This window comes from Stegodyphus dumicola, chromosome 11 (genome assembly GCF_044657685.1).
Source record: "Stegodyphus dumicola isolate Sdum_Otavi_A_Nest chromosome 11, ASM4465768v1".
Lineage (NCBI taxonomy): Eukaryota > Metazoa > Arthropoda > Arachnida > Araneae > Eresidae > Stegodyphus > Stegodyphus dumicola.
This window is the reverse complement of record NC_140778.1, coordinates 147,175,292-147,202,277: the sequence shown is the minus strand read 5'-3', so window position 1 is coordinate 147,202,277 and position 26,986 is coordinate 147,175,292. Positions and strand designations below refer to the sequence as shown.

Here is a 26,986-nt window from a genome sequence, read left to right as displayed (position 1 = left end):
AGTTAAGCTCAGTGTCTCTTTTCATTTGTTACAGACCGTTGTATAACTGAACGTACTGCTGAAGCAAATTTGTGATCCGTATTGTTTCTTGTTTGTTAGAGAGTTTTGGGTTCCAATTAGGGTTTTTATGCTTTTAGTTAATCTGCATGCAATAGTTTCAGAATTATCAACAACTTAAAACTTAAAGTGGCGAGTTATGCCTAATGAAATGCCATTTGTTTACATTTGAAACTCAGTAGAATAGTTAATTAAGTCAGCTTCTGCACCTTAAATGTTATTTTCCGACTGGAGACCAAAAGCAAACTTTCAGTTTTGTGCATGGAAAAATCTGCCATCTTGCCCACTGGCTGAACTGCTTGTTTTTGCACAGAAACTCTAATTTAAATAGTAAAAAAAAAAAAAAAAAAAAAAAAAAAAAAAAAAAATTAAACTGTTTTAACTGTATTTGGTGTTTTATGTTTTTCTGTATTTTACGATTTTTAATGAAGATGTTTTGCTTTGCTTTGTGTGTATTTTTGCTTTGCTGTGAAATGAGAACTTAATTAATTGAATGAGAAATGTATCTCTAATGAAATTTGAGGAAATAAGTTTAAATGAAATGCAGCAAAAAATGTGTATAATTTAATAGCCTATAAGTCATGTTATGTTCAGATTTTTTAATCTTATGAGTGATTATTATGCTGAGAAACTGGTTTCATTGACATCAGAAGTATCGTCAGCAAAGCTTTTCTAAAATGTTTCAGTTGTCACATTTCTTATAATATGTTACCATATATAAATATAATTAATTCTCTTTAACATATATATGATTCATTCTTAACATGGATTGCCACATGCAAAACCTGAGATCTTAATTGGTAATGGGGTAAGTCACATGGAATAATGTGCAACCAGTTCTTGTAATACTGTTACTTGGCGAAACATAAAATCTTTACCTCATCTTTCAAATTAATTAAATTTTACTTTGTTTCTAAATGCTTTATAAACTCGATTTAAAAGCAATAAACACTTCTGAATATTTTTTTAAAATTTGAATCTTTATTTTTGAATTTAAATAATTTATATAATTTCCATAAATTTAGCAGAGAATATGTCCAAATGATAATTTTTATAAACATTTGCAAAATTATTTAATTAATGAAAGATGTTTCTAATACTATATATTACACACCTGATAAAAATTTGCTTGGTTTTATTACTTACTGTCACAAAGGTATTTGTCATTGAAATAAAAAAATTTTCCATAAAAATAGTTTTGCACATCGATTTATATGTAAAATATATTTTACATATTTATGTACATATAATATAAGAAACTACTTTTATTCTTTATAACCAACTTTCATTAATTGTTACCACAATTTTGTTTTGTAATTTTCTTTATCATATTTACATATTTATATGGCTTTTACATTCAAGACAAGTACTAAAACCTATTAACATACATAAAAATATTACAAAGCTTCTCACATTAACTGTTGCCACAATTCACATGAAATAAGCTAAAAATATAATTTAACCTAAAATGTTTCATACTTAGCTTTATTCTAATTGTTTCAAGCTGAAGAGAAAGATAAGAAAGATAAATTACCCTAACATCACAGCCAGGAAACCCAGCTCTCAGTTGTTCTTCAGAAGGTAAAAGAGAAGGAATAATAATAGTACGGTTATCCCATGTTAGGGCAACTTCAAATTTATTCAGCAAGTTCAAAATATAAGTCTGTGCATCAGAAGGTGCAAACTGAGATGATTTAAAAACATGTTTCAGGTCTTCAATTTTCATAATGCCTGAAAATATTTTTAAAAGTTATTGATGTGTTATCAAAAAAATTATAATAATATTTCAATTATTTACCAAGAATTAACTGACATTAAAAATAACCAGAAATTTATAAAAATATGTGTACAAAAATCATAAATAAAATCATACATTTTTAAAAATAATTTAGTTATTATACAATAACAATTTCATCTCTGAAAATATATGATTATTATCTATAATAATTTGGACATTTAACTGGACACTAAAAAGTAATGAACATACTCTTTGCAAAAATATACACTAGTTTACAAACATATCAATTAAGTTGTCTGTTATAGTTTCTTACCATTCCTGGCAAATGGATTAATTTCTCTAATTGTAACCACATGAGCCAGCATGTCACACAACCACTGTGGGTCAAGGAAGTAGAGATCCTTCAAAGTTGCATCTTCATAATGCAACAAAATACCTGAAAATAGAAAAAGCACAATAAAAAGTTAGCTATTTTTCTGTTATTTCAGTGCTTGTAAAAAATAAAATGTGAAATGACAGCACATCATATTTTTTATATAATAGATTGTTTTCCTAGTTAAATACCAGCTAATAAATAATGCTGGAAACACTGAAATAACAAGAATCAGCATAAGTTACATATATTTGCAGAACTAGTTGTGAAGGTTTGAAAAGAATCTTCACTCATGCAACTGAAGAAGAAAGTTCTATTTAAACCTTCAAAACTAGTCCCGTAAAATTTTGCAACTTACATTGGTACTTGTTGCTTCAGTAGCTTCCACATTTGTTCTTTGGTACATTATCTTAGTTAAGACTGTTTGCAATGTTCAGTAAAGTAAACACAAAAATGAATGACAAGCCAACTACACAAAGATGATTGACAAAAAAAGCACCTTGTACGTTATCTAATACACTCACACAATGTATACAAGAAGTCATTTTAATCGCACATATTTACAAGAATTATTGTTCAAATGAATGATCACCAACTATATTACAATGACAACAAAATTATAAGCATCAAGATGCTCTACAATATGTAATTCTGCAGCAATGATGCTAATTGTGACTACGAGGTCTTAAGAATATCAACCTATGTCTCGTTAATAAGATCCATGGCTTGATGCAGCATGATGTTTTTTCAATTCAGTCATACTTTTGCAATTTCATCGCAAATATCCCCTTTTTATCCCATATATTAATTTATATTTGCATTAAAACACAATAACACGCCGAATAAATACTAATTCAGAAGTCAAACAACAAAAATCAGCGTTATATTTACAAAATTTTCACAGGACTAGTTTCGATGGTTTTACCAAACCACCATCCTCAGCTGCAAAACCGAAAATGAACAAGATAGTAAATAATGATTACATAAGATAAGAAAACCTGGACAAGAATAAGCAAGTGGCGCCATCTGTTGGTGAAACCAGAACTAAAGTATAATTTCTTTTAAAGGCCGAAGGCAAATTTGGATTGGAATTAGGATCGTTAACTAGAACAGAAAGATTTTTATGAATGAGAAATGCCTCTAGAAAATCCAGTTCTCCAATGGAAGATGTTTTTTGAATAATTTTGGCAGCAGAAAAATTGAAAGTGTGATTTTCGGACCAACAATGTTGAGCAACAGAAGACTTCTGTGTTTCTTTTTTCCTAACATATGCCTCATGTTCCTTGACGTGAAATTTTAAGGCTCTCTTAGTTTGGCCAATGTAAATTAAACCACACTGGCAAGGAATCCTATAAATACCCCAGGAATTCATATCCGGAATGGGGTCCTTAAGTATGGAACTCGGAATTTTATTGATGGGAGAATAAACAACCCGAAAGTTAAATTTCTGCAAAATATGTGCAACTTTATAGTTAATTGATGGAAAGAAGGGAATGACAACAGAATTTTTATAATCTCCTAAAACAAGAGTGTGCCTTTTAGTGTGTTGGGATGAGAATTTTTCAACTGCTTGATTAATAATGTTGGGTGAAAAGCCCCTGTCAATAGCTATTGCTTTTAAATAATTTAGTTCTTCATCAAGGGCTAATTTGGAGGAGCAAACTTGAAGAGCACGGAAAACATAGGAATAAAATGAAGCTAACTTTTGTTTAGTCGGATGACATGATTTAAAGTGTGGTGGAAGGCAAACCGATGAAGGTTTACGGTAAACCGTTCTACTGAAGTTGGATGTGTTACGTGTGACCAGAATGTCGAGAAACGGAAGAGAATTGCATGTCTCAAGTTCAAAAGTGAACTCAATAGCAGGATCAATAGAATTCATTGTTGAAAGAACTTTATTTAAATCATCTTTATTACCTTCAAACAGAGTAAATTCAATAGAGTTAGTAAAAAAGGTTAAAAACATTCCTCCTAGTAATTTACTCATGGTTTCTTTTGATGTAAAATCATTATTCACCAATGTTCCAGTGGAGGGTGCATTAAGATGTCTAGAAACCAGACTTCGCGAATTTCATTTCTCTTGCATCGAAATTGATGAGCTAATTTCTCTCACTCAACTCTGTTTGAAACAAACACATTTTGTTTTCCAAAATAAATATTACAAGCAAACTAAGGGATTAGCCACGGGAAGCCCCCTCAGTCCCATCCTGGCTGATATCTACATGCATTATTATGAATCAAAATTGTTTGAAACTTTAAACTTCCTGACATGGTTCCGCTACGCAGATGATAATTTTACCCTGTTTCAAGGTAATAAAGATGATTTAAATAAAGTTCTTTCAACAATGAATTCTATTAATCCTGCTATTCAGTTCACTTTTGAACTTGAGACATGCAATTCTCTTCCGTTTCTCGACATTCTGGTCACACGTAACACATCCAACTTCAGTAGAACGGTTTACCGTAAACCTTCATCGGTTTGCTTTCCACGACACTTTAAATCATGTCATCCGACTAAACAAAAGTTAGCTTCATTTTATTCCTATGTTTTCCGTGCTTTTCAAGTTTGCTCCTCCAAACTAGCCCTTGATGAAGAACTAAATTATTTAAAAGCAATAGCTATTGACAGGGGCTTTTCATCCAACATTATTAATCAAGCAGTTAAAAAATGCTCATCTCAACACACTAAAAGGCACACTCTTGTTTTAGGAGATTATAAAAATTCTGTTGTCATTTCCTTCTTTCCATCAATTAACTATAAAGTTGCACATATTTTGCAGAAATTTAACTTTCGGGTTGTTTATTCTCCCATCAATAAAATTCCGAGTTCCATACTCAAGGACCCCCATTCCGGATATGAATTCCTGGTGTATTTATAGGATTCCTTGCCAGTGTGGTTTAATTTACATTGGCCAAACTAAGAGAGCCTTAAAATTTCGCATCAAGGAACATGAGGCATATGTTAGAAAAAAGGAAACACAGAAGTCTTCTGTTGCTCAACATTGTTGGTCCGAAAATCACACTTTCAATTTTTCTGCTGCCAAAATTATTCAAAAAACATCTTCAATTGGAGAACTGGATTTTCTAGAGGCATTTCACATTCATAAAAATCTTTCTATTCTAGTTAACGATCCTAATTCCAATCCAAATTTGCCTTCGGCCTTTAAAAGAAATTATGCTTTAGTTCTGGTTTCACCAACAGATGGCGCCACTTGCTTATTCTTGTCCAGGCTTTCTTATCTTATCTAATCATTATTTACTATCTTGTTCATTTTCGGTTTTGCAGCTGAGGATGGTGGTTCGGTAAAACCATCGAAACTAGTCCTGTGAAAATTTTGTAAATATAACGCTGATTTTTGTTGTTTGACTTCTGAATTATATTTGCATGTTTATATATTTTTATTCTTTTTATTACCGTATTAAACATATTTTTATGACTGTCAGATTAGCTCTGGGTGATGGAAGTTCATATTACTATTTTATTTTCATTACATATACATGTGTATATATATATAAGGGCCGGTGGTGCAGTGGCTAGCCCACAGCGCAACAGCACTACAGGTCCGGGGTTCGATTCCCGGGCTGGGCAAGGTCGACTCAGCCTTTAATTCCTTGATTTCCATCGCTTGGATCGATAAAATGAGTAACAAGTTTGCTTGGGGACTAAACACTGGGGGTGCAGATTTCGGTCACTGCAGGCTTTGGCCCATTAGGGATGTTACACCACTGAGTTTATTTTTTACTTTTAGTTTATACATATATACAGGGTGAATCTGAACAAGTGGATAAAACTTTAGGGGGTGATAGAAAGCAGCTATACGAGCAATATTTCTCATGGAATGTATGGTTGGAATGTAAACAGCGAGTCGCTAGATGGCATTGTAAATAAACTGTATAAAAAGGGTCAGTCCTCGCATCCAACGGCATTTTCTATTGTGAATTGTGGTTGTACGAACCATGAAATTTCCAGGTTGCTGGATTGGTCAATGTAATTGAGATGGCTCTACGAGTGCCCCATTGAAACCAATATGCATTTAGTTTCCGGAAATATTCAGGAAATGCCTGGTGTCTTCGTACATGTGTGTAAATCCCTATCAGGCAGGTGTGAAGCCTGCATTACAGCTGGCGGAAGGTCTTTTGAGCAATTTATCTGGGCATGTTTGTTAATAAAATGTTTTCTGAAGTAATTCCTCTTATTCTTAATTCTTTAAATGTGAGAAAGGAAAACTATCCTTCATTCAGAGAATAGAATTCAACAGAGCAATATAAACACAGGTTTTACAAATTGACAACATTGATGAAAAGATACATCAAAAATTATGTTAACAGCATAGTAAAGATTGTGAAGATTATTATATTGATACTAAATTAACAACAGTGAAGCTATGGTTGTACTTTATTTTTATAAGATGGTTGAAAGTTTTGGTTTATATATTCATTATTACTATTATTGGATGAAAAAACTTTAGCTCCACTTATGCGATCATGTAAAAACATGCATTATTTGCATTTCATAAGAATGACAGGAATTAATTTTAAAAATCCAACTCGGAAGTCATATTATAAGCATATTGCTATTTTTTATGACAGAAAGCGGAAATAACCAAATTAAAAAGCAATCTTAAGGGGCTATAACCAAATTAAAAAGCAATCTTAAGGAGCTATTATAAATTGAAGTTAAGAGTTTAATTTCCATATCCTCTTTTCAAAAAGAAGAATATAAAAATAATGTCCTGCTGCTTTAAAGCAGCTGAAAATGAATAGAAATATTATACATTATAAGGATTAGAATATTTATTAAAAAATTACAGTTTCAGTCTTATTTATCTTCCTTTTATTTTTATTTCTAATCTTGTACTAACTGGATAAAACATTTATTAATAATATAGATACTGAATGTTAAAAAACAAATCTTAAAAAAATATTAAAAGCGAGTGCTATTCTTATCATTAGCTTGAAACGTGCGTGAAGCACTCTAAAAATAGGTGCATATAAAAGTGCTATATGATTTATGATTTTCATCGTCATATAAGAAACTTTTTTTACCCGAGTCAATTTCTACTTAGGTCAACAAAGAAAGAAACTCCTCGCCAAAAAAATAATACAAATATATATATATATATATATTAAATACAAATTTTTTTTATATTAAAAATTTAAAAAAAAATTTAGTATGTGTTTAAACTGGTTACCTACTTATGTCCAGGATGCGGACCCAGATTTAATACACTCGAATGAATATATTCATGTGTAATGTATCACACAGAAATTTCTATTCAGCTCGTGCTTAGCTAGATTTCATATCTGCCACTATGATTTAGCATTTATTAAATTTTTCCCTCCTGGACAATGAAACAAACAGCGTGCCTGGTATTAATTGTTCAAACAGTAAAATCACATCTAAGAACAGATTATTACAAATCTCTTACTAAGTAAATATCTACATACTAGGAAAGTTAAACACACAATAAGAATTGAATTATCTACAATAAAGTTACCATTTTCATGAAGAAAAGTTGTTGCTTGATTTAACTCTGAAAGATCTCTGAAAGCTATGCTATATCTCTGCATCATTTCCTGCATCACTAAATTCCTACAAAAAAGTTATGAAATTAATAACGTTGAACCCTGCATAATACATGAAATCAATAACTGATAATTCCAAATATAACATTTTTCCAAATATAACATGATGTAACACTTTAAAAATAAATTTCCAAATATAACATGATGTAACACTTTTAAAAGTGAGTTTATTTTAATTAACATGTTACTTTTTATGTTGAATATATCCTATACTATCATTTTCACCAGAAATGCAAATACATTGAGTTTAAATAGTAAGTGAGAATTAAGTTTATGAAGAGTATTGCCAATCTGTATCACTAACATTTGAACTTCACCAGTTGACCAGACAAGTGTAGTGGTTACAAAGAATTTTGCTAATATTTATTAGTAGTTGCATTTGATTTGGAATCATGTTACTAATCTACAGTCAACTATGTATTAAATTTGAAAATATTTAAAGTATTGTTGTAATTTGAGGCTGCAAGAGGTGGTTATTAAGTTTTGTTAAAGTTTTAATTTGTATATTACCAGCCACAGTAAAAGTAAACTTTCAGTAGATTTTGCAGTTACTGTACACTTAACCTGTGTTTTTGGATTCTAAATTAAAGATGAGACAAAATTACAAACGACTGTTGATAAAATGAACAAAAGTTGAAAGCTATATTGTATGCAAACATGTAATCTTCATATTTAGCAGTGATCAGGGACACTGAAATTATTAAACATGACATTATTAAACATGTAACATAAGCATTCTATAACTAATGACATAGTTTAATAATACTAGATGACAACTAATGACATACATAGTTTTATGGATCAAATTTAGTTATGAAACTTAAAACTTTCAAAATAAAAACATTTTACACTCTTCAGTTAATTAATTTAGATGAAATTCTGTACACCCCAGTTTTTGAAAACAAAAAAGAAGCTTAAAAATGAGATGGAAATTATTATTGCTTTAAAAGTATAATCTAATTTATACTATCATTCAGTATGGCAATCCCGATAAAAGATAAATAAAATAAAATTTCAGCCTCCCTCCCCCAAAAAAAATAAAAATTATCCCTAAAATAATTAATTAGAGTAAATGTAGTTACCCAAAGTCTCTTAATAAGCTTAACCATTAAATAAACACATTTTTGTTTTTATTTAATAGCTGCAGTATTTATTTATTTTATCATATTTATTCAACAATTGTTTATCTAATAGTTAATTTTTAGTTTACAGTGTGCCTCATGTAATGAATGTAATCCATTCTGCAATAATTCTCTGTTGCACAGGATGCTGTTTCTCATACGTAATCACGGGAATAATTTTAATCCATGCCCAAACTTGCAGATCGTAAACAAATTTAAGAGAATATTAAAGATACCACCAATGTTGGGAATGTTAGGAATTTACTAAACTGTAAAACTATTTGCACACTTTAATGTATACTATCTTATGGTTTTGTAGTTCAGCTTAGGTTGAGTCTTTCCAATCTTCCATTAGAGGCTGAAAATTTAAATATTTTTTGCATATCTACACTTGATATTATGCAATGTCCAGGTTTCTGGAGCGATTACTCTTCTAAAGCAATTTAGAAACTGCCTGCAGTTGCCTTTCTGTTTTTCAGAATGGTTCTGAAGTAATGCATGGCATTGTCTTTGAACACATCAGAACACAGCAGGTACTCTGTTTATTGGGATGTCATGATTTCGTTGTGACCTGGACCTTTTCACACTTTTAATTAAGTAACTTTAGATTTTAAGAAATGTGGAATAAGACTAATTTCCACTTCACCAGAAGGTCTTTGATAGTCACAGTTGTCACATACCTTCTTCCTTTCTTAACAGAAAATACTTCCTTCTGGGCTTTTTTTATGTTCCTGCTCAAGAAGGACCTAAGAAGTTTATTTGCCCACTGCTCTTTTTGTCATCTTTGTTTATATACATACCAATTTGACACATATACAGTGTGTTCATAAACTGTTTTAACAAAATAAAACAACTGATAGCACCTATCAAGATTACTAGTGATCATGAGAACTTGGGATGCATTTCACTCAGATTGTCAAAAAAGCATAATGTCCAAGTTAAGATGCTATCTGGTGATTCTTCATGTGTGTAATCCACTATGGCCTTCATGAAGTCATTTTGGGCAAGGTTATCACAGTAATAATCTAACACATTGATGATGTAACACTTTTAAAACACAGCATTAGCTTCCATTGGCTTTCTACTGAACTTTGAAGAGCCAAACAACTACAGCTTCATAAATGCAGATAATGCTTCTTTTCATTCACAGTGATGTTTGTATGTTCCGAATACTTGATAGTGATGTCCTGGAGGTGTGCCACTTCTCTGACAGGACAAAAATGACATCAAAAGTGATGACTAGTTTGTTGGATGTGTTTCAAAGTTACATTTTTCTGACACTGGGCTAAAAATCATGAGACAAATTCTGATCAGATTTATTACTCTTAGAAATATATAAGACACTTCTCAGTGTATTTTTTAAATCAGAACAACTTGTGGGGTAAAAATTTCACTTCAAAAGCAGGATAATTTTAATCAAACTCTGTAGTGCAGAATCTGATGGAAGGCTAATTAAATACTGTTAGAAGTATAAGATAATAGAATTTCAGACAAAGGCCTGAAAGATTAATTAAGATATTATACGCATAAAGAAGGAAGGATACCTGACAAAATTCCATACCAAAAGGCCAGTATTTAAGGCCATTAAAATTTATTTACATATGCAAACAATTCTTCATCATTTTGAGTGCAATTCGTCATAGGTTCCATTGTAAATATTACTTGTCTTGGCAAGTTCCAATATCTTTCGTGTTTTGTTGGAGCAGTTTAGGAGCACTCTGTATATGGTATTTAAACAGGAAGTAAATTTAGTGTTTAATGGCTGACAGTATTCAAGTGCAGTTCAAAATGCAGGACAAAGCACATTATACAGAACATTCTCTTTGTTCCATGTGCCCATGTATTACACAAAATATTTGCTACAAGAGATGTCCACTATGTAAACACCATATATTTTTTGCATAGCTAAGCTCCTCGATGCATTTTTTTCTGAAACTACCGTAAAAATTTAAGCAAAGTAAAAATACAAAAATTGTTGTTCAAGCTTTGCTTTTTCCCATAACAATTCTGCCAAACAATTTTCTCAATCTCCTTAAAATTAATTAAAAGCATGTCAAACATAGTAAATAAAGCAAAATTCATTATCCTTATATAAACATAGTAGATCAAAGAAAAATTTATTAATTTCAATACCCCCACAAAGCATAATTATATAAGTAATTTTCAACATGGTATATTTAATTTTTGCATATTCATTTCTTTTACCACCAAGTTTAATATAGCCGAAGAAGTAAAATGAATAATAAACAAACCTGTAAGCTTCTGCTCTTAAAACTGGATCTTTGCCTTGAACATGACGCTCAACAGCTAAATAGCCAACAACATCTTCTAAGGCTAGATATGTCGCAGGAATCTTTTGTTCTAACAATCTTTCTTTACTTCCTATGGTCAAAATTTGAAAGAAGTAAATATTTAAATACCAGTATGAATTTTTAAAATAAATTTTAAAAAATGACAAACACTCACAGCCAAAAATGGCATAATAAATTAAATCTAGTTTTTGGCTCGATTCCCCTAAATGTATAGAAAATGGACTTACAATTAAAAGCTTTCTAGAATTAAAAATATAAGAAACAGTTCATTTAGAGCAAGCTTCGTTTAACTATATGTCAGGAAAGATCTTGTTATTTCTTGATGTTAAGCAATATATTATGCTTTATTAACATATTTTGCCATTAACCATGGCAATAGGTGAAGGTCATGCCAAACTTACACCAATCACTTTAACAGAAGTTTGAAGGTACATATCTCTCTTTAGTTAGTTAGATAATCAACAGGTACAGGTTGCAGGTATAATATAAAAAAATTTAAACAGGTAAAGCAGATAAAAAATTGATTGGGGGTCACATAAAATGCAGGTGCAGATCTTATGATCAAGTTGTGACATTATGCTTATCCATTTAGTAATGGATAAGCATAATGTCATAATAAAACCATAAATGGTCAACCATAAATGGTGTGATTTAGTGCTAGTGCACTAAATCACACCATTTTGTAATAGTTTTTGTTCACCAAAAATGACTAACAAGAAAATGAATAAGTACTGTCACATTTTTCTGATCAGTAACAGTAACAGAATTATGGTTCTTTGAAAAAGCCTAAATAACAACATAGTCCAATCAGAGCTAAATCATGAAAACATCATACCTTGGTTTACTTAATTTTGCAACACTCTTAGCATTTTTTTAACGCTACTGTATAACGTACTATAGTTGGCAGTGAAAGCAAAGCCAATGGCTATAATTTTGGACCTTATAAATCAGATGATTCCTTGGAAAATCTCTCCAAGACATGCTCTTCCATTTCCAATATCTGTATATTTTGCTTTATAGATAAAGAATACACCAATTTCATGCAGTCTTCTGTCAACAATAAGAAGGTAGAATGGCATGAAATATGACACACCAAAAATTACTGATAATACATTCCACGTGCTTTACGTCTATTCCCTATTACTTGGCCATAACTTTAGATGTATTCCTCATATATGTAATTTAAATGGCCTTAAAAAAAGCTGTTTTAGATTATGTTGTAATAATAATAATCTGAAATACTGAAGATGTGCTGTTTAGTACAACTTTTGCTTGAGTTTTCATTCTACTAACCCATCATAAACTAATCAGATACAACTATCAATGCTGCTTGTTATCACAGGAAATTTCCATACAACAAATTCTCGACGGTATGGATGTGTTTCAAAGTTACTCTTTTCTGAGAGTGTGAGTGACATGTGGCTCTAGGATCCGTAGTAAATATTGTTCTCCTGGACGGGTACTATTAACCCCTCTTATTTTGTTGAAATAGTGTACAAAAACCCAATATATGTTAAAAGGTTAGCTTTAAATATGTTCTCGACCCATAGATGGCACCACTGGTTTATATACTTTGTTGTATATCCAATAAAACTTACTTGTGTTTCAAACTCCCAATGTATGTTGTGTGTTATTTATTCTCATGGATGGCAAGAACCACTCTCTGCTATATTGAATTTCTAATAATATAAATATTGTTAAATCCATTAAAATAAAATTGTTAAATGATAAAAATAAATCAAAGCATATAGAAATCAATCATAGTTTTTTTAGCACTGCACCCTAATATTAATAATATTATTATTTTGTTTCTTCATTTGCAATTTAGCTTTAATCCAGGTTTTTTTCATTTGCAATGATAATTTTTCTTCCATTATTTACAGTATGTTCTTTCTGTTCTGATTACTGATTTAATTTAAACAGCCAAATTAATTTATTCATTAAGTTAAACTTTTTAAAAATACATATAAATTATTAACATTTATTTCTTGCTAATTATAATAATACGGGTTATTTCCCTTTCTTATATCTTTTATTTGCCTTTGAATTAAAAGCGACTTGGAATTAACTGCAGAAACTGTATCCAGTATCATTCAGATAAATTGGAAGTTGGCAGTATTTTGAACATATTTATATACTGTGGAAACTGACTGAAATCAAGGAATTAGAAAGAGATGAAATTCTAGGCATTTACAGTTTGAAAAAATACATAAATAAATCAATAAAACTTACCTGGACACTTTAAATCAAAAACTGTATCATAAATAAGGTTGCACAGCAATTTAATATTATGTCTAGTTTTGCAACTGATTTCTATTGTATCGATCACTCTTGGCAAGCCACATTTATCGGCATCCACAACATTGATGAAACGATCCCGAATCATCTGCTGTAGATCTTCAGAATAAGATGGTGGAAATCGCTCTTTTACCAGGTCATAGTGAGTGCCAATAATAATCACTGGAGCATTCGGAGCCCGTGCCTGTATGGGAGGAAAATACTAACATCACTGTTTCAAAACATTCCTTTATTATCTTGGAAGATTGACTATGTATTCTCTGAAATTGTGCTAAAAGCAAGTTTCACATCCAATCCCAGTTTTTATAAAAAAAAAATGCAGCAATGTATTATATAAGTAGGATTCAGAAAAACAAGTAGATGATGAGTTAAGTTACAATTTACTCTGGTAATGCATAACATTATTTAGATTTATATCAATCTAATTTTAAACATAATAATATCAGTGCTGCTTCTAATTTTAATTTCTTTCCCCTTCTGAAAACTATTTTTGAGAAAGTGTTGTTTATAAAATTCTTTAAAATAAAAAGTAATAAAACAAACATACAACACATAACTGGGGAAGTGAAGAGGGAAAAGCCTCCAAGGCAGGGGGCAAAGTTTCAGCAAACCATTATGCTGATGAAAAATTTATTGTTGCTCTGTCTAAATTCCTTTTCATACGTGGATGGAAAAACAAGCATATACTGCATATGCTCATGTAAGAGCTATATGTTTTAATCCAAAACTTTCAAGTATGGATATCATACAGTTTTCATTTTTAAGGTTCAATAACTTGCCTTTATTCATAGATGGAAAGACCTCAATAACTCTCAAAAGGAAAACATGTAAGTAAAGAAAAAAATTAACAGCAATTAAACATTTTATATAGCAGATTCAAAATTTCTGTTCAACTTCGAGTTGTTTCCTTCGGAATGATCAGGAAGTACGTGCATTCAGCAGCAGTTTTTCTAACAACTATTTTCAAACACATTACCGAAAACAGATTTTACTAGTTATGTTTTCCCAAATGCATAAAAGTATATGCATATGCATAACAGGAGTTCTTTTTTCCTTATCTCTTGAAAACTGACTTCACTGAAGCATCTGTGAGAATAAGGATGAGTTTGGGGTGGGCCAGAGGGATATGAACACATCCTGCAGGAAGGAAAACACTGTCTTGCACATTTAAAATCTTCTCCATAAGCTGGTGTGAACCTGTCAAAGACAACGTAAAGCCAATAGTTGTAGTCAATAGTGAGCTTGGCAATAATCAAACCAACATGGGCTATTATTATTAATTAATGTCTACCTGCCTACCTGTCTGTGTGCATGTATGTATATTGCCTCTGAAAATCAAAGTTTGCATATTTTATGAATTCTGACATTAAATGAACATATGTGATGTATCTAGAATACATTAACATGACAATGGATCTGAACCCAGTAGCATGGTAGTCAGATTAACCACCATACCAGATGCATTAGATTACATTACCAAAGAGCACTAATATTAATAAATTATGAGAGTTACTAAATATACTTCAGGAACTTCAAAACAGAAAAAACTATATAGGTAAAATTTCAGGAAAAGCATGAAGTACTTTATGCAGTTAACCTGTTAAATTAAGGCATTGACACCTGGTGTAAAATATTAATGTTCAAAAGCTTTTTTTTCATTCAAACTAGAACAAAAGTGGCTTACAGAAAGAAAAAGAGAGAGAGAGAACTTATTTGTAGACAAATGTACATTTAATTTCAATTTTCAAATAATAATAATAATAATAATAATAATAATATTTAATAATTGATTTATTAAAATAGATTTAATCATATATTTTTGAATGAAACCAGTTATTATTAATTATCAAGGATAAAATCAAGTAATTTTTTTAGACACCCCGTTACTTAGAGCCAACGTGTATCACAAATGGTAGTAAAATTCCCAGCAGTCCTAATCACAGTCATTTATAGACTCACAAGAAGACCTCCAAATAGGGCTGAAATTCTGGCACAGTTCCACAACAGAAGAAATATAATTTTAAGTGCTGCATTGCAGAAGTCCTCTGGATGAGAAAGTGCTTTTGATGCTGGATGAGAAAGTGCTTTTGATGCTGGATGAGAAAGTGCTTTTGATGCTACATCAAAAGCAATTGTGGAAACCCAGCAGCTACAAACTGCATGCCAGAAACACATCACTTCACCATGTAACTTTTTCTTAATAAAACTTGGCAATAATTTTGTATCATTTAAACAGCAGGGGCCATAATAATAAGGAAGTAGCACTGTTTACTTAATGAAGGTATATATCCTTTACAAATTTAAATTAAGTTCATAATGCCAAAGCACAGGATGGTATAAGCTTAGAAAAGTAGAACTTTTCCAAGAACATCTCTTGGCTTTTTTTTTTTTTTTTTTTTTAATTATAAAAAGGGAAAATTATATGAAAACTCATTCAACTACAAATTAAATATGAAACAAAAGTACCAATCAAAAAGTCTTTAAAACCACACCAACAGGCACACGGAAAAAAAGGCAGATCAAATCTAAGATGGTTAGACTGCCTAGAAAATGACCTACTGGTCTTAAAAACCAAAAATTGGAAAACACTAGCAGGGAGAGGGTTGGCCTGTAAAAAGCTTCTTGAGAAGGCCAGGATCCTCCCTAAGTTGTCAGGCCATTGAGGAGGGAATGAAAAGTACCAATATTTCATTTATTATCCAAAGCACAAACCAGAGAGAAAAATAATATTTTGAGACTATTTTAATATTATAAATATCATCTCTCAAACATACTGTATTTCGGATTTTAAAAATATAACTCAAGAGAATTAAATATACAAAGACTACATAATGCTTTATCAATAATCTTGTTGCATCATTTGATCTAAATTCTCATATATTAATGAGGTAGTTATTTTATTCTGAAAATAAACTTTTATATTGCTTTAAATTAGAACACTTTCCAGAAAAAATAACCAAATTATGTAAGACAAAGTAGTATTTTGAACATTTATAAAAATTAATGCAAGAAAATATTTCTAATAAATAATAATAATAATAAAAACCACTAAAAGTTTTGTTAAACTTGCCTGAATGTTGACTAACCATTGCAAAATACCATCTACTCCTCTCTCACCATCAATGATTCGCCAAACAACAAGATACAGAGATCTTTTTGAAAGAAAATACTGATGCGTAGCATAGTATTCTTTCTAAAATAAATACAAGAAATATTAATGAATTTATCAAATAGAGGTAAAAATTTATAAATAAAGATTAGTTTTAGATCTTAATCTCACCTGACCACCAAAATCCCAAGTTCGGAAAACAACGGGGCCATAGCTTGACTGACCACGAATTTTCTTCTCGTACATCCAGTCACCAACATCTACTCCAACAGTTGATATGTTTATACCTTTTGCTGTTTTTAAATTGATATTCTTGTTTCCCATTCTTTTTGCCCAGTGCTGTTGAAGGAAAAGAAACTTTTATTGGTATTTTGAAAAGCACAGATGATACCTTTTTAACACATATGAATGACAAAACTGATGAATTACCCTTGAAGAAACCAATGAAAATAGCGATAAGATTTTTAAAAAAATGTCTGCATCAGCACATAAATTAAGCTTTAGAATATGTAATTTATATACTAACATGCCATAATCATTTAAAGATGTTATTTTTTTTAATTATCATTTATTTATGAGGAATATAGGAGAGTGGAATAAAATGAGGAAAAAATTATACATATATTTGGGAACCACTTACATCTAATTCACCTATGTTCTTTCACAAAGGATTAATTTGTCCTGCATATTCATAAATTTAATCTCCAGAATGGCCTTAACATTACTACTGTTATTATTACTATTTTGGTTGTAACTACTCCTTTCTCTATTTTAACTCTAAAACACAATTAAAATGAGTTGTTTTAAGAAGTAATAAAAATAAATGAACTGTTATGCAAAACTTGAAAAATTATTAATATTTTTAATGAATGTTTTTCAAGTGGAACTTAAAAAAATAAGCAGTTTAAACTACAACTCTTTTTCCTGAACTGCAAAATCACATTTAAATAAAGGTGACAAAATACAGTTATTTAAATACACTTATTTAAATAAAGGTGACAAAATACAGTACGGCCCTAAAAGAACGTCCCAATTATAAATTTTAAGAGTATCAATTAAAGAGTACTTCAAACAGTTTTAGGTAAGTGCACGTGTGAATACTGCTTCGTTGTTTTCTCGCTTGCAGCACCATATAAGCAAAATAGCAACTCCCAAGCATAACGCAGTTTGTATTCTGCAATTTGCTAAGAGAAAAATCTGTCATTTCAGTTCAATGTGCATTTTGTTTAAAGTTTAATTGTGATCCCGTGCCAAAAACATCCAGGATGGTGTAGGCAAATTCAAAACGACCAGATGTGTTTGTAAAGGGGAACGACCAAATGTGTCGGTAGAGGATGTGGACTGTGTCAGGGAATCTTACCTTCATAGTCCTATAAGAAATCTGTTTGGAAATCAAGTCTTGAATTTCAGTTGACAAAGAAAACAGTTTTGAAGATTTTAAGAAAGCATTTACACATGCTTCCATACCGGTTACAGTTTGTACATGCTTTAAAGCCAGATGACTATGGTATACGATTTAACTTTCAAGTCAAATGTTTGAGCAGAAAGATGACTAACTTGATCGTGTGGTTTTTAGTGATCATCAACTTTTCATCCAAGTGAGAAGCTAAATACACATAATATTCACATTTGGGGGGTCAGAACATACTCATGAACTTGTAGAACACCAAGGAGATTTCCTAAAATTAAATATTTTCTGTGCTGTGTTCCAGCATCAAGTGTACAGACCATTTTATTTTGCTGAAGTTACCATAACAGGGAAGGCTTATATGGATATGTTACAAGAATGGCTCTTCCCCTCCCCATTGAAATCTCTTTGTATAAGAGTGGTTCAATGTCAAAGTCCCTGGCCACTGGATTGGTCTCTTTTTTGCTGGCCTCCATATTTACCTAACCTAACACCATGTGATTTTTTTCCTTTGGGGGTTTATAAAAGATTGTGTCTGTGTTCCGCCACTAACTAATGATTTTTCAAAGTTGAGACATAGAATTGAAGATGGTATTATCCCCATTACTCCTAGTTGTTAATCAAAGTGTGGCAAAAACTGGACTATAGGTTGGATGTGTGCTGTATAATGAAAGGTGCACATATTGAACATTTCTAAGAAAAAACTAGGTTAATTTATTTTCAAGCTGCTAAATGATTTGTTGTAAATAGTATAACTTAATCTGTTATAATACTGAAACTGGGCTAGTCTTTTATGCACACTCTGTATTTTTACAATATTCATTCTCCTTAAATAATATTTTATTTGAATATCATTTATGATTTTGCACATTGACTTCTTCATTACAGTCATCATGAAAAACATTTTAAATTCAACTCATAATGATATTTAATCTTAAGTGTTTTAGTACTGAAATAATTTTCACAAATAATATTTCAAGTGTTTTTTCCCAAAATATTAAAAAAAAAAAAAAAAAAAAAAAATGAACTACACAGCAATATAATATAATGTTTTTATTCAACTTCAAGAAAGCTATCATGAAAAGCATCTCTGAGTTGCAATACATCTTGTTTTCTTAATAATCGATCAGATTGTAAGATAATAAAATGATATTTTACATATCATTATATGAAGCGTTAAGGCATCTAATATAACAGAAAATAAATTAAAACTACAAAACCAAACTGTCAAAACGATATATTTTAAAATTTGCGGATATGAAGCATGTTTTTTAAGTACCATTTTGATATTATATAAACACAAAAACAATTTTTTTTTTTTTTTTTTTTTTTTTTTTTACAATTTTTATCTTAGCATGAAAGTTTTTAATCTACTTTTGAAAATAATTTAAATTAAGGGACTTAATTTACATTAAGGGACTTAACCTATTGTATAACCAGTTTCTGAATCCCATTTTCAAAGAAATTTGTTGCCTAATTTGATACCCATTTTTGGTATCCAGCATAAGCACAGCTTCCTATAATTTAAGCATGCAGTAACAGTTTCACATAGGACACTTCTTGAAACTTGCACCTGTTTTCGCAAACTTCTTCCTCAACTTTCTGCATCAAATCATCATTAATGTTCACCCCCTTTGTACCTCATCTCCATGTTCCATGATTTTATCATTATATCTAGTGAAGTTTTTTACCATTTCAAGAAGCATTCTGTATGACATTGTGAATGCCACAGTTATTGGAAGTTGTGCTCATGCTGGGTGCTAAAAATGGTTACCAAACCAAACAACAGATTTCTATATAGATACAATTTAAAAGCTGGTCATAAGATAAAATAAGTGCTTTAATGAAAATGAAAATTATGTTGAAAAGTAGATTAAGCCCTTCGAACTGGGTAGCGAAAACGCACGCTTATCGTGGAGGCCGGCAGTGTCTTACGAGAGCGTCTCTCCAGGGCCGGGGGCTTTTTTGCTACTAAGCCTAAATCCATGAAATTTCCGAAGTATAAACACATTATTTAATAATGCTCTATAGAGTATTTAAACGGCTTATGCTTTATAAATATTTATATATATATATACTTTAATTACCTTATTTCTTGTTTAAATGCATATTTTACACATTTTATTTTAATTACTCACCATTTTATGACTTTTAACATTATACATCTGAAAACTAAATATATTACATAAAATTCTCTTTTTGTATGAAAAATCTGAAAACAGGGATCTACACACAGTCCTACGTTACATTCCTTGCACTCGTAATAACTCATTTGCCGTTTTGGAGGATTTTTCCGGGAATGTGAACAAACGAAGCATTGTCGTCTCATTTTCTTATCAGTCTCTTCTGAACAAAGTTTTGGAAAACGTCTTTCAGTTAATCTTTCAGAATCAATATGAGAATATCAGAATTTCAGAATCACTATCTGAAATATTTTGCATCATTTCTGCTATTTCATGCTCTGTTAAAACATTTTCGACGCTTTGACATTGCAACGGTAAAAACAGAAAGAATTCACGTCTAACAAGATCTAATTATTTTCTAAAAACTGAACTGTAAACCAAAATACTCAACACTTTAGCGCATATAAATCTTCTACTTACAATAAACAACTACCACGTGTGAATAAAGTGCGATTTAAAGAGACGTCATAAATCACGCCATTCAGAAACATTTAGTTCCTCGTTTGTTTATATAATCAAAAACACGTGTATGTGAGTCATGCTTCTCTCATTTCGAGTAGAAGGTCTAATGTACATGTATCTGAAACCATATGGACATACGGTGCCATCTTGTGGCAGAAATTATAGTTTCTAAAACGTTCCAGGATACTGGCACAAATACGTGAAAGTCGGTAGTAAACGGGAAAATGCTTTGGCACGCCTGCATGTCGGCCGGAAGGTGAGTATGTTCGTTGCTGGCATGTAGACGTGACAGTCGGCGTGAAGGGGTTAATGCCAGGCTTTCATGCAAAAATAAAATTATTAAAAAATTATTCTTGTGTTTATGAAATATTAAAATGGTACTTATTTAAAAACATGCATCATTAAAAAAGATAAAACAAAAACAAATATATATTTTTAATGGCAAAAAACAAGTTCTCTCTTCTCTAAAAATATACATATGGAACTATATATAAACTTGTAATATTCTTTTTCATTGTAATGTAATAACAATATAGTTATGTACACAAAATTTCAAGATACTCACTTCTGGAGGTTTTTTTCGGTAAGTCCCTGTACCTTCAAGCCTCAGTTGCTCCAGTAAAGATGTTTTTCCTATGCCTTCAATACCAACAATCATCAATTTCATACGAGCATATGGTTTAGCACTGAAACAATAAAGTCAACTTTCAGTACAGTTGGTGAAAGCAAGTATGTAAGCTGCTAGCAATGCTAAGATATTTATTCTTGAATTTTTATTCTTACATGAATATACAAAGTGCACTCTTTTTCAGAGAACATACATTTAGCTTAAATCTTCTGTACATATTAAATATTACTTATCGATATATTAGGGAAACCAACTTAATTCAAGGTGGATTGAAAAGTATGTGGCCAGACATAATCGTGTTGAAAAATGGTGTTTGGGATGCCAAGAGGACAAGGAAGAAGATGGGGCTGCAGCATATAAGCAACACAGTGATGTCTCATTAATGTGCTTGAAATGCACAACATAACTGAGATGAAATTAGCACCAATAGTATTCCAAATCACTACTCCATATTTACGGGTCACGTGTTGCTTAAGGCTAGAAATATCTGCACGGCATATATGTCACCTCCTCACTTTCACATACCAATAAGGATATGTGAGTCGGGAATAAGTGAGATTTGTAATTGAAGACTATATTGTCCCATTCAGCACTCCAAGAAACTTTGCTGGAAAACCACAGCACATGTCCACAATGACGGCTTTTTGATAATGGAAGCCATTGAAGAGGATATAGCTAGATACCAAATACATGTGAGCCTATTGTCAGAAAACTATCTGTGTCAATACTGGTAATATGGAAATATTCAGTATACTTCACAAAATGTCTCCATATATGAATCAAAGGCCAGAACAGAGGGTGTTTACACATTTTTGTAACGATTTTAATTTTCTCCATGAATTTAAATATTAATTTTAAAATATAAACATGACTGGCAACCAATTGAAATAAGGTTTAGTTATCATCTACAGCATTAAAAATATTCGTTTCTTTAAAATGTCACTGAAAAATAAATAATGGCTCGAAGACTAGATTTTTGCGCTGCTGGAAAAAAAGTATTCTTATTCAATAATTAAAAAAGGATGTGAAAAGAATGGTTTTAAAATTAGTATACATAAAATAAGTGATATAATTAATATGAAAGAAAAGAAACGTCTCACTGGGCAAAAGGGCAAAAATGGATATGCAACAAAGGTACGTGCGGCTCTCATTAAATCTAAAATCGCATCGCATGGTTTAAAAAAAAATCCAGTCCCCCCCCCAAAGAGTTACTGCAAATTCTTATAAGACTATGTGCAGATTGGTGCATGAAAATTATTTGGCAGGTGAAAAATGTAAATATATATTTACAGCTGATGAGGCTTGGATATACTTATCCAACTGCAATAGATTTACTACCAAAAAAGAGGAGAAAAAGACTTAATATGTCAGTTCAAGAAGACAAGGAAAGTTTTTCTAAGGGTTTCACGGTTATTACTGGATTCTCTTATAATGTAAAACTTAAAATAAGGAAAGTTGGAAAAAACTTCAAAATTAATTCGGATTACTATCGAAAATGTGTTTTAACACCTATTTTTAAAGAAGAAATTCCACCTCTTTATCCAAGCATTCTTTACTGTGTTAAGGTCCATCAGGATAAGGCTCCACCTCTAAATCTACTGTTATATTTTTCGAAAAAATAAGAAATGGAACCAAAATTGAACACTTTAAATGCATCACACCCAAATTCCCTGATGTATTTCCTACGGATTATTGTGCATGTGGACTTCTAAAACAAGCTCTTTATTAGCAGCATCCCAAAACATTGGATGAACTCTGAAAGATTGTGAAGAAGGAGTGGAATAAAATCAACCTTGATGTTCTAAGAAAAGAACTTTTATCTTGGAAATCAAGATGTAATATGTTAGTTCAACAAAAGGGCTACGAGATTGAATGTTTGATGTCCATCCTCTTGCTCTGTTCTCCTTACAGTCTTGCACATTTCCTTCCTGGATCCATTCTCTACAAATCCACAACCTACTTTTTTTTTCATGATACAATGTAAAAGCTGGCCAACAATAAGAAGGTATAACAAAGTTCCTCACGAACTTATCCATTTGATCATATTAAGTATGATGATGCTTTAAAGGCATTACTTTGCCATTTTTATTTACCAGGTACAAAAACAACAGAAAAACTCATGTATTATACCTATGATATCATTGAAAATGATGGTTTTATGCATTGATTATATGCTTATATCCTGTGTGCTAATCATCTCATCAGTTTGCTTAACTTGCACATATGCACTTGCACAGATATTTGCATGGCAATATATCTGCTCCTGTACCATGTGACATTTTTTCTGTCAAGCAATATAGGTGCTAGATTTTTTTAACTTATTACAAATATAGGAGTTTTAAACATAATGTACACAAAGGATATGTAAGTACTAAATAAATAATATGATTTGTTAGATTCATTACTGGGTGCATACGAGATAAAAGCCATAGCATAGAAGACTTCAGCTTATAGAAGAATTAAGAGAAATGCAATTAATGGATGCTTATTAAATAATTTAGCTACAGAATATAGTTAAGATAAGCAATTCTCTGCAAGAAAATAAAATTTTAAGCTATTTAAGAAAAGCAAAATTTAATTAAAAAATTCTACATTCTGCCTAACAATGCAAAACATGTATTATTAACGTGCAAAAAAATGCCAAAAAATCTTATCCAAGACTTCAAGAGAAGTTTAAATAAGACAAATAATTAAGGAGATAATACACACAAATGAGTTGCTCGAGTTTCAAGGAAAAAAGCACAAAGACAATATAACTGAAAATTAAATTAACATATTAGAAATTCTACTTACTCTTCTAGAATTGACTTTAAATAGCCAATAACATCCATGGTTTTATACTTCTTGCTGTCAATCATACTTCGTAATGGCTCGCTGAGATTGCACATTCGAGTATTTAAATTCCACAGTTTACTAAGCAGTCCCATTTCCGGAGGCAGATGACAGATCTCAGTATTGCCACTCAAATTTAAAACGGAAAGATTACTAAATTCAGAAATAGTAGCTGGAACTTCAGATATCCTGTTATTACTAACATCGAGCATGGAAAGATTTGGAAATAAAATCTTGCTCTTGATATCTGGCTGGATGGTCTAAAAAAAAAGAAATAAAATAATAAGCCTATTATAATCGAATAGCAATTATTAATACTCTAAAGTTCAACACATAGTTACATTCAAAAGCTCAATTTTTCACAAACAGTGGTATCTGTTTAAAAAAAAATAGAAACCTATAAATATAGGTATGAAAAATTATCTTATGCTGATGTTTTTCTTTAAAGCAGGAGATGTGAAAAATGAGCAATGTCATCGCCGGGACTCGAACCTGGACCACTCGAATATGCGTCGAGTGTGCTACCGTTACACCCAAAGGCATGCACAAAGGGGAGAGAAAATACCCTTTAAAAGGGTTGACTGAGGATTAGGGGACCCAACTGCCAACTCCTGGTGGTGAATAATCATCATCCACCAACTTTTAGTTTGGCCACCACTATAGAGTCATTAGGTTACTTTAAGCTGGGGCAGTGATAAATGAGCAAACCCCCTCGTCGGGACTCGAACCTGGACCTCTCGAGTATGCGCCGAGTGTGCTTTCGTTACACTAACTGAGGATATTTATCACCATACGTGTGAAGTAGATGTGATAATGCAACAAGTGATTGTAAAGTGCTAAAATAAATTATAGTATTTAAGAAAAGTTGGAACATTGATGGAGAAGTGAAATTGACAATGAATAACTGGCTATCATCACAGCTGGTGCAGTCCTATGTGAAGAATATCCAAAAACTCATTGTTCATTATGATAAATGTTTAAACTTATGAAGAAATTATGTAGAAAGATAGGGAAATGTCTGGTAGAAGATAGAGAAACATAGCTTCTTTGGAAACGTTTTGCTTGTTTCGTTTTTGTTAGACAAAAAAGACCTTACATAAAAAATACAAATATAACATAAATGAACCTGCAAGTAATCATAATCAGTCATCAGGAAAGAAGAAGAGATTCCATTTGCTTGAAGGATCTTTTTGTTGAAAGCAAGTTTTCAAGAGACATTTCTAACAATTGCAAATAACTGTTTTCTTGCACATAATTGACTCCATTTTACAGATGTTTGGTTTAAGAAGCCTTTTTATATATTTAATTGAGCAGGTGAGTGAAGGGATCCAGACTGTGCCTTTGCAACATTATCTAAGTTTTCAGTTCCAGGCAAACCACAATGATTAGAAATCTAGTGAAGAACTATTTTGCTAGTAAGAGATAAAAGAATGTCAATGATTACTTTATAATCATACTATGTAACTGAAGGATGTAAACAATAATTTTCAGTGGTCTCGAATGCAGCTTTGAGAATCTGTTAAGAGGAAAAATTTTTGTATAGAACTTTCAAAAACTTTGTAAAGTACTAGATTATAATCACAGTTGGTGGTGATTTCTCTGCTGAAATAACATCAACACAAAAGTTTTTTTATAGAAGAAAAATTTAAAGAAAACATTTGTACCGACTCTCTTAATTCTTTTGAATCAAAATTATAAAAGCTATTCATCAAACTGCACATGTTGCCACTTTTCAAATTCCTTTCCTCTGATCTCATTAACAGTTTATCAGCCAAAATGGGTACTAAACAGTACAATGTTTATCAGAAGGGCTAGTCTTAAAATGGTATTTTACCTCAAATCACCTTAAATGTCTGAATCACTTTTCAAATTGTTGCCACCAAATATTATCACCCTGTATTATATTTTAAGAAACTAAATAATGAAGAATATACATGGAAGTATGCACATTTCTTGAATTGTGAAAATACAATGGTATCTAGAGTCATCAAATTTTGAATAACATAGTCCTCCACCCAAACATGGGAACCTGGAAGCTTGAATTTGGACTTTCAAATTTCTTTTATCATCAGTTTCATACTGAGCAAAACTTTAACAATTTTTGGTTAAAAAACTGAACAATTTCAAAGCAAGCAATGGCAACACTGTAAGGAGTAAAACATTTTTATTTCCAGTGCACAAGACTGTCTATCTGGAATTCTAAAGATATGCTCTTTTTAAATATTTTTAGCACAATGCAGCATTAGCCCAAATGTTTTTGAAATATGTATGTGTCTGTAAATAAATAAATAATAATAATAAAAGCGCACTTGGAAATATTGTTTTCCAACTGTATCTTAAATTAAGCATTTTAAGATGATTATTAGTAAAAAAAAAAAAAAAAAAAAAAAAAAAAAAAAAAAAAAAACACTAAAGAGCATCTGAAAGCAATGATTTTTAATTTAGCTGCCAGTAAGTTAAATACATACATAGAGTCATTAAATTCATGTTAGAGAACAGAAAAATTCTAAGTAAAATGAATACAGGAACTCATTTTTGAGATTTCAATTCATATTTTTCTTCCTTAATGTGCTTACATACTTTGGTATTCAAGACAAGATACTTGATTCAAGATGAAATTTAAACTATTCTGATAATACTTTTGCATTTATAATCAACTAATAAAATTTTTCACATCATTTTTTGTTTATAAAAGAAAATGGAACACAGAACATAATCTCCCTGTCATAGAACTTTAATATTTTTCCCTTTAATTTGTCCTTAAGTGATCAGTACTATTCTGTTCCAGATTTCAGCATTTTTTATGACTATTCCATATTAAATTAAGTACATTCTTTCTGAACTTGCCAACAAAATATCAAGAATTTACTTGAATATAA

The 26,986-nt window shown here is 31.0% G+C and overlaps 1 protein-coding gene across 7 annotated transcripts in view; it reads right to left on the bottom strand.

Moving 5' to 3' along the window:
- Positions 1-26,986, bottom strand: part of Lrrk (Leucine-rich repeat kinase) — a 331,346-nt gene that overhangs the window by 42,042 nt on the left and 262,318 nt on the right. For all 7 annotated transcript variants that reach the window (XM_085827294.1, XM_085827295.1, XM_085827296.1 and 4 more), the window contains 9 exons: positions 24,069-24,367; positions 21,213-21,333; positions 16,766-16,933; positions 16,556-16,678; positions 13,420-13,669; positions 11,128-11,257; positions 7,667-7,761; positions 2,109-2,231; positions 1,592-1,788 (listed from right to left, as the gene is read on the bottom strand). In XM_085827294.1, coding sequence (XP_085683420.1) covers positions 1,592-1,788; positions 2,109-2,231; positions 7,667-7,761; positions 11,128-11,257; positions 13,420-13,669; positions 16,556-16,678; positions 16,766-16,933; positions 21,213-21,333; positions 24,069-24,367 — 1,506 coding nt within the window. The remainder of the gene's footprint in view (positions 1-1,591; positions 1,789-2,108; positions 2,232-7,666; positions 7,762-11,127; positions 11,258-13,419; positions 13,670-16,555; positions 16,679-16,765; positions 16,934-21,212; positions 21,334-24,068; positions 24,368-26,986) is intronic.